At 42.1% G+C, this 9,532-nt stretch overlaps 1 protein-coding gene across 1 annotated transcript in view; it reads right to left on the bottom strand.

Annotated features, from left to right (window-relative positions):
- ITIH5 (inter-alpha-trypsin inhibitor heavy chain family member 5) overlaps nucleotides 1-9,532 on the bottom strand; it is a 53,771-nt gene that overhangs the window by 34,077 nt on the left and 10,162 nt on the right. Inside the window, exon 5 of the mRNA XM_009290412.2 lies at nucleotides 7,381-7,631. Coding sequence (XP_009288687.1) covers nucleotides 7,381-7,631 — 251 coding nt within the window. The remainder of the gene's footprint in view (nucleotides 1-7,380; nucleotides 7,632-9,532) is intronic.

Raw genomic sequence — 9,532 nt, 5'->3', positions numbered from 1 at the left:
CAGCTTTCCAGCCACTCTTCCCCAAGCCTGTAGCGCTGCATGGGGTTGTTGTGGCCGAAGTGCAGGACCCGGCACTTGGCCTTGTTGAATCTCATACAGTTGGCCTCGGCCCATCGATCCAGCCTGTCCAGGTCCCTCTGCAGAGCCTTCCTACCCTCGAGCAGATCAACACTCCCGCCCAACTTGGTGTCGTCTGCAAACTTACTGAGGGTGCACTCGATCCCCTCATCCAGATCATCAGTAAAGATATTGAACAAGACCAGCTCCAAAACTGAGCCCTGGGGAACACCGCTCGTGACCGGCCGCCAACTGGATTGAACTCCATTCACCACAACTCTCTGGGCCCGGCCGTCCAGCCAGTTTTTTACCCAGCTAAGAGTTCTATTATATGCAGTTCTATTATATCTGCTCATGTGCTGATTAAAATTGGTGGGAATGAGCTGCTTAATTATACTGGGGGGGGATGTCTCAAATCTTTGCCAAAGATGGCCCAAGAAGTCTGTGGTATGGCAGGGAAAAGAAAAGATGGGTGAGATTCAGTTCCAGTTTAGGTGTTCACAATGCAAGTACATACGTCTGAGTTTATTTTCTAGGCTCCCGTTATGCTGAATGGAGACCAGGTCAAGAGTGTCAGGGGAGATTAGGTATGATACATCTGGCCAGATATAGACATCTGCTTTAGGATCATTTTAATTGTGTGCTATACCCCATTAACAATACTGATCACAGTGACAAGGTGCAGGCAGTCTTGGAAAGCTCCTCTCCAGGGGTTCCTATAACACTGTCTATGTAACGAGGAGTGGCACTTCTCCACCTTTGTAAAGTGCTTTGAGCAGCATTAGAGGAATGCAACGTGACATCTGTATGCAACATTGAACACAATCCACCTCACATTCAGATCCCACAGTGATTTACAAAATCATATGATTATGACCTTGTAACAAGTAGGAAAATGGAGGCATGGAGCAGTTACCTAACTCACCTGACTTCCCACAGGTCAAAGTCCATAGAAATGCCGGGACTAGGGTTCTCGTGGGTTTATAAAATGATTAGCCAAAGCTGTGACGTTTACTCTAAAGTGCTATGTACAATCTAGATTCCTCTAGGCAAAGGAATGAAAGTAAGAGTCATAAATCAATAACACTCTAGCATGTTACTTCCATGTTGAGTTGGCTTTACTTTTATAGCTGTCCTGTGAGTGCATTTGAATAGACAAGGCACAAGACCATACTGTTAAGGCAGGGAAGGGTTTTCTCATAGGCCCAACTTCTATAGAAATAAATTATAGTTGGAGGACCTGGAATGTGAAACGAACTCATCAGCAAAAGTCTTGACCAAGGAGGCTGAATGACGCATATTACTCAATTTCAGTAAAGTCAAGAATTGACTCTGCATCGTGGCTTCTCTGACTGTGCCAGTTCCAATCCATCCATCCTGATGAAAACAGAGAGAGAGAGGTCCCATCCAGTACGTTGAAATCACTTAAGGGCACTAGTGTTGGATCTTAAAGGGGGCTTATAAAATGATTACCCAGAGCTTTGACATTTTTTCTAAAATCTGTGTACAGTTCAGATTTCTCCTGGCAAAGAAAAGTCAAAGAAAAGTCATAAATCAATAGCTCTATAAGGTTTTACCTCCATCTTGATTTGTTTTTACTTTTATATCTGCTCTTTGATCTGATGAATCAACAGATGTAAGATGTTTTTAATACACAATGCATCAGATTTGCTTCTATTTGCCTTCCTGGATTTTTCCATCTGTCTTCTATCACTTCCAAAATCCCATTTAACTGCCAGTGTGTGGGAAGTGCCCAGAATTCATAGAAATGGCTTGACAGTTCATTTATTTTCTGATCTATTTGAGGGTTTCACATTACTTCTCATCAACTGCTGAAAAGCAAGCATTGTCGTCGGTTAGGCTGCCTGCCCACATCACATCAGAGTTAGTGCAAGTCAGTCTCACACTGGAAACAGAAGCTCTCCCCTTATACCTATTGCACATATACATCTGTGGCTGTGGCCTTTGCACTTCACTTCTGTGTTTCTCTGCCATAATTACATTGACGGGTGAGCACAATATGCTGTGTGCCACAACAGCATGAGTTCCAGTCCTAGCATTTCTATGGACTTTGACCATCTGAAATTAGCTGAGTTAGGTAGCCACTCCATGCCTCAGTTTCCCTGCCTGTTAAATGGGCATAATCACATATATCCAGTTTTGTAAAGCACTGTGGAATCTAGATGGGATCATGTGGATCACATTGCATCCCTCTATTACTCCTCAAAACACTCTTTGGAGGTGAGAAATGTTATCCCCTGTAACACAGACAGTGCTTTAGGAACGCCTGGAGAGGAGGTTTCCAAGGCTGCCTCACATAGCCGTTGTCAGTGACAGGAATAGCTGGGGAAGCTCTCCCATCTTCTTCACAGTCACTCATCTCTCATCTCCAGAATGGAGATTAAAACCAAAAAGTGGTCTGATACAGAAGATACAAAATACTTTTCTTCCCCAGGAATAATAGAAATCAGGTCTGGAAGGCAGGTTAACTAATCCATCGCATGTTCCCAGACTGAATCCCTTCCTACTTGATTTTATGACATGGTCTGGAAACACTCCAGACCTGCAGTAATGGAATCTCAGTACCTGCCCTTGCTGGTCCTTTCCAGAGCGTTACTTTTTCGCTGTTAGACATTTTCAATGTCTAATTTACATTTTTCTTTCTGGATTATAAACCCATGACTTCTTGTTCTTTCTGTTATTGACACAGAAAGCACAGTATTCTTTTCCTCCTTGCAGCAGCCTTTTATACATTTGAATACAGTTACTATGTCTTCCCCCAGGTTTCTTTTTTAGGCAGCACTTGGTATCTGGATCACAATTACTCTCATCTGTTTATTGGCCCGGTTCTTTTCAAACCAGTGACTGAGAGAGGAAAATCTATGAGATATTGCAGAGTACAGAGCATGGATGAGCTCCAAAGACTCGAGCTGGTCTGTGCTCATGCTGAGGTAGTTAATAGGGCCTTTAGACAAACTTTCCACCAAATTCAGCTAAAGAAGTAAACAGAGCAGGAAAAAGCATTTTTCATATGAAACTGTAGTCCCCACATGATGAACAGTTAAACCTAAATTATTTTGGAGACTGGCAGAGTCAGGATTAGAGCTCAAATGCAAAGTTCATCCTCCTCACATGAGGAAACTTCTAGACAACTGTGATAAGAAATAAAAACCTTTCTGAGACCTATGACTTTGAAGAGAAATAGTCATTCTCAAGCAGCCTAGTGTCTCCCTGCCCAAGTCCATGACTAGTTCTCACACTACTCTGCTGGAGGAAAAGGATGAGGACAGTCATCCCTGAGGATGCTGGGTAGGACATCATTCAGAAAATGGCTCCATTCTGAGGTCACCAGAGAAGGCCAGGATCATTGGCCTCAATGTCTCCTGTTTTGGGGTTTGTATGTGACAGAAGTCAACACCTGCACATGCCAAAAGATCACTTTCCAAAACTCACATGCGTAATATCTTCCTTTGGGAAAAATACAACTCCCAGATGGAGCTGTGTGCACAGGAGTCACTGACAAAGGAAATATCCTGGAAAGACCTGTTGTCACATTGTCTCTGCTCCATATTCAGAGAGGATGTACGCAGGACTTTCCAAGAGCCTCTATCTATAGAAAAGCACAGCTTTACTTTTCATAAATCACTGGAAGTTTGTGGAACCAAGTCCCATCTTTGTATCTTGGGCCCCTACAGCCAAAAACAGGCAGAATTGGAGACTCTACTGCTTCTGCTCCTACAGCTGTGATTTCTGCGCTGTTTTATAAATGGCAAAAAGAAGTGTCCTTCACTCTTTCTCATCAAGGGACATCTTCTGTCTATAGGTCTTTAAGTTTTATCTCGCCTGTTCATCACAGACTGTATGGATACTAGCAGTTCGGCTAGAGTTAAAAGTGCCAATCCTGAATGACCATTAAACAGAAATTGTTTTTTCCACTATGCTTCCTGCATGGTACATTGGCTCTATGGATAGCATGTAGAAAGCACCAGAAATGTAAGAGGATTGGTCCATGAAATAAAAGCAGATCAGCCATTCCTCTAAACTATAGTTATTATTTTTTTCATTAGTTTCGCTAACAGCATTTATTGCGACAACCGGTTGGCATTTCAGTTATGAACATCAATCACTGCTGGTGCTTATAATCTGGAGCTGTGGAAGACTCCAAAGCCAAACTTATTTGATTTTCAACTTAATTTGCCTATCCTACACCAGATCTTCGGGACCTGTACTCAGAAAAAGAATGTAGTTTCTTATCCAGGTCAGTCAGAGTCAAAAGTATCTAAATGACTCGTGAAGCTACATCCCATCCTCAACAATGGTTTCAGGTTGATGGCACTTTGGACATATTACTCAGAATGCCATTTAACTGATGACTTGATGTCACAATACATTTTTTACCCAATACTCTCAATTTAATTTATTAATAGTTAGCAAAATCTCATATTTTATCATTAACCGTGAGATACTATAGACATCTTTGTAGACGTAGGAAATTGAGGAAGACAGTTTTCATGACATATTCAAACTCAAACCAGTCAGGCAGTACAATTTTTAATGTGCAGGCTTCTGTTCCTTATTTGGTCATTTTTTTAAGTTGGGACCTTTCATCTGGGGCACCAGAGGTAACACAGTATGGCAGCATCTGGTCTGACATCCTTTGCTGGCCGCTTACTTACTTACTAGATTGCTACCATGGTCTCCAGTCAAGTGATACCGAAGAGCTTTAAGCCACAGGAATCCAAGAAAGAGACCAGACACTGTCTTTTTCCTGGTTTACTCCCAGTTTGCAGACTGTCTGCCAAGCAGCCACTCTTTAAATGTAAGACTCACAATTCGTGACCTGTCTTTCACTTAAAATGAAAGACCTGTCTTTCACTTAAAAACTCGTAGCCTTCCCTGGAGGTCTCACTCGATGTGCAGATCTCATGCTCTTGGGTCTTTAGGTGTCATATGAGCAAGAAGGCTTTGCAGGGAGGATCTAATAACTCAGATATTTTGCTTTTTTGGCTCAAGCTTGAGAGATGACAGCTGGCTGGAATATAGTGGATTTTCCAAGTGAAATGCTCCTTGCCTTGGCTTTGCCCTCCCTAGGAGTATTCTTGTGGTTTCCACTTGTGTTTAGGAAGGCAGGAAGTTCCTGTTGTCTGCTCCGAGTGTGATTGATCTTGTTGGCCAGAAGAGGTCACAAGCAATAAATCCCTCCTATCCAAAACAAGCTGTCCTTCTCTGCGACCTATATCAGACCCTTCTGAGACCCTCTGCCAATTCTTTTTTTTTTTCTTTTTTTTTGTTTGTTTGGGTTTTTTTTGTCTGGCTGCTGGTAATGTCCTAGTCTCCTCATCTTGCTTTAGATCAGAAAGAAGCTCAGCAAACCTACTGAATTCTTTAACTCTATACACTCATCTGAGTGGCACACACCTGACTACCAATGAAGACTTGATCTGGCAGAGACACAACCCACTCCTGACTGCCCATGATGGACCCCAAAAGCATGTTTGGCATTTCAATGACTTCCATAGCAGTGATTTCCTCACAGCAAACAGTTTTCACCAACTGTATAGGGCGATTCCAGATAGAAAGGGTCTGTAATTGAATTCTGAGCAAGGATAAAGCACAGGGAATCTGAGTTTCAGTTGCTTTATCCTTCCTGAAATGAAACATCTATTTTATATACATTTTACTGGCTAGGGAGGATTATGGAATCTTAGAGCTTGGGCCCATTTTTATGTGAGCTGTTTTAAATCTGAAGCACAGTGCCAAGAATGATCAGTACTCACAGGTTGCCATTTGGAGAGCAAGTTACAAGAGTTTTCCCTGTATGTCACTTACATATAGGAATTTCCATACCGCACTAGACCAACAGTGTGTCTGCTCTGCTTAGTCTGTCTCTAATCTTGATCAATGCCAGATGTTTTGCAGGAAACCATATACTATAATGCACTATGATACTCCCTGATAGGTGAAAAAGGTTTCCTGTCCCTCCTGATGAGGGGCAGAGCACGTTTATCACACAGTGCATGGATGCACAGCAGAGAGACTAATTAGTTGTATAATGCTTGACCTGAAGCTCGTCCAAGTCACCAGCAGCCTTGACTTCAATGTGATTTGGATGAAATCAGTAGGATCACACTGAGCAAGCAGTTTAACTCCATGTTCACATGTTTTAGGGTCTTTACCTGGCAGACACGAACAGCTCCGCTGAATTTGCTGGCATTATGTCACTTAGAGTAACTGAGGATCAAGTCCCACATCCACATCCTGCTTCCAGCTCCGACTCACCCTCTTTTTTTGGTGAGGGTTTTTTGTCAACATGTAGCAATTACAGTATCCTGTGCTCCTCACTGTTAGTTTACACTAGAAAAATTACCTTTACACTGTCTGAACAGCAAGTGAGGACAGTTGGGGGTAAAAGTAGATATTTGGACTGCACTTAGTGCTTTGGCAAAACATGGATTTTCCTCTTGGAATTTCCCATGTTCTAAAATGCAGGATTTCCTATCTGCCTTGGCATAGATGGATGGAAAAAACAATTCACTTAAAATAAACAGGTCCCAGGAGATGTGGAGCCAGGGAAGAGCCTGCTCAAATGCTGAGCACAAGGCCTGAAGGCCCAGTTCAGAGCTCGTAAAGACAATAGCAAAAAAAAAATCCTATTGAGTTGAATGGGATCAGCCCTATATTCATTAAGCTTCGAAGTTCTCGCATGCTTATGCACAGATACCACATAGACAGTCATCTATAGAAAACAGAACAAAAGCCATCAGCCTTTATGATAAGACTGAATTCCCACCACTGAACCGCACAGAGTTCATAATCCTGAAATCCCTTTCACGTTGTAGCTATTATACCAGCTTTCATGAACCTGGTGATTGCCCTGCCAGTGAATGAGGGATCTCTAAATAGAAATTGCTGATGGCCTGCAATGCTTAGAGACTTGCTTGTCACTCAAATGCAGCCACCTCTGGGGTGGAATGTACCTGTCATACAGTGAGTGCAGCAAGACTTAAGAAGGGAAAGTAAAAAATGTATCTTTCTAAATAAAGTCATAGATGGAATTTGCCAGAATAATTTATGCCTAATGAGCTGCTAGCATTCATTTTTCTTGGTGTCTTCATGAGATGTGTCCTCTAGTTTCTAATACAGTCTTGACCCTAGACAATGCTGCTTTAATACAATATTGGGATTTTATTTAATGCCTCATTTGGAGCAGAGGGAAAGTGAATGAAACACCTTGGAGAACTCCCAACACTGCCAGTCCAGTTCTTGAGAAGTGATTAAGGCCCCACAAGTAACAGAACCACGGGTCACAAAATCTCTCCTTACCTTCAACTTTCCCATTGCCTTTATGCTTGCTGTTTCGAAGGGGAGGCACTTCCAGTGAAACTATGCCTGAGTTCTCCAGGATGTTCACCTCCACTCGTAACCTCCCCACCAGCTGCTGGGGCCGGATGCTGACTGTATACTCATATTTTCCCAGTCGCCTTTGCAAAAGCTCTTCATAATGCAGTAGGAACTTGGCCTGCATCTTGCGAGGAATGAAGACAGAAGCTTTGAATGTCTCATAGCCATTCTCCCTGGAAGGAAAATCCAAAGACACCTTCACACCCCATACACATCACATACCACCTCCTCCAGTGAATGATGAATCTGGATTTTGTTGGTCCAATGAAAGTATTTCCTATCATTGACTATACGAAACCAGCAAGAAAGAAACATCCTAATACTTCACAAAGCATTGGGCACGTAGGAGGTTTCCACCGGAGGAAAGGTCTTAAAAGACAAGATGATTTCTTACAGAGAGGAATATGACAGACATATATAACATGGAGCAGGGCCAGAGGAAAGGCTGTCTGTTGGTTTCTTAGAGGATTTGCAAGACCCATATTTAATTCCTGACTTTGCCACAGCTGACTCATTGTAGTATCTTAAGCAAATGAATTCCTTTTCCCTAATATTAGGTGTTTATAGCTACATACTTCTCTAAAAAGACTCTTCTCTTCTGATTGACCACAGCGTGCTATCAGTCACCCAGCATACAACTGACAGTCAGCTTTCTGTTCGCTAGTTCGAAGTGAGATGAATTCCCACCTTTAGCCTTTATTGGCTTCAGCTGCTCTTCTGTTAAACAGAGATAACTTAAGATGCTCTACCTCCCACACAGTGTACTGTAGCATCCAGCTACCAGGCACTGATGTGATGCCAGGCACTACTATTTGTGAAGGGAAAATAAAAAAGCCATATAACAAGAATGGAAACCTTTAATGCCATGTAGGGGTAACTTCAGAACTCACGGATGTGAAATTTTGGTGATGCCCACAATTCAGTGAGTACTGAAAAGGATTTGAGACTTTGATTTCTCTATCACATATAAAAAGATATTTTTTTTTAATGTTAGCCTTTAGGACAGTTGGCATGACATCTCAGGGTCATACCAGTGGTCTAACAATGACAGGTAGTAATTGCCTACAGAAGAGGATGCAACAGGGCAGGACAAGAGAAATATAGTGCTTCAAGAGAAATATAGAACTCTCTCAGGTTCTGCCAGTCTGTGTCTGGATCCTGAGGCAGCATCCTTTGCTAATGGTTCCTGATGGATTTTTCCTACCAAAAATTCATCTAGTCACTTTTTGAACCCACATGAAGTTTAGCATCCACAATTTCTAGTGGCAAGAAACACAATTTATGTGAAGAATACCTTATTTTGGCCATTTTGGACCTGTCATCTGATCATTTCATTCAATTTTCCCTAGTTTTTCTATGAAAGACAGAAAATAAAAATTCCTTATTGTCCTTCCACATACCACTCATGAGTTCAGCTCTCTGTCAGACCTCTCTGTCCCCACAGTTCATCATTTCTCTGGTCTGAAAATCATAGTCTATTTAGCTGTTCTTGATCATGTGTTTATGTTGGAATAGTGCTACTGTCCCAGGTAACTGGGAATAGTGCAGGATTTTCCAGAGCAGCAAAATCCATCCAACGGTGCATATCTTTGAGAGCTATTTGGGTGAAATTAGAAAGGGGAAAATACCCCATAGCGCTTCTGAAGAAGTGCATCCAGGTGAACATATAGGTTTTAAGATTATTAAATGGATGAGACTTTCTGCCGGTGCTTGGCCAAGAGGACTAAACACAGCCAAGTGCCAAGAACAGAGTAAGTAAGCATGATTGCAAAAGGCTACCTGTGGTTCTACCACTGACTAACTTTGTGGTCTTGAAGTTGTAACTCATTGAATTTCTGTGTGCCTTAATTTTCCTGCCTGTTATTTAGGAAATAAAAAGATTTCTTTCCCTCTCAAGTACGTCCTGGAGCATCTTGGACCTGAAAATGTTGTGTAACAGGGCTAGAAAAGGCCACATGCAATTTTACATGACTTGGAGTATGGGAGTGACACCAAGCAGCGTGAAGAACATTCTATTTAGTTCCTTCTTCCTGTAAATCCAGGAAGAAAGATGGGAGGAGAGTATGTCACTTCC

This window comes from Aptenodytes forsteri, unplaced genomic scaffold (genome assembly GCF_000699145.1).
Source record: "Aptenodytes forsteri isolate BGI_AS27 unplaced genomic scaffold, ASM69914v1 Scaffold173, whole genome shotgun sequence".
NCBI classification, from domain to species: Eukaryota; Metazoa; Chordata; class Aves; order Sphenisciformes; family Spheniscidae; genus Aptenodytes; species Aptenodytes forsteri.
The sequence above is the reverse complement of the archived record's forward strand: the minus strand, read 5'-3'. Positions and strand labels throughout refer to the sequence as shown.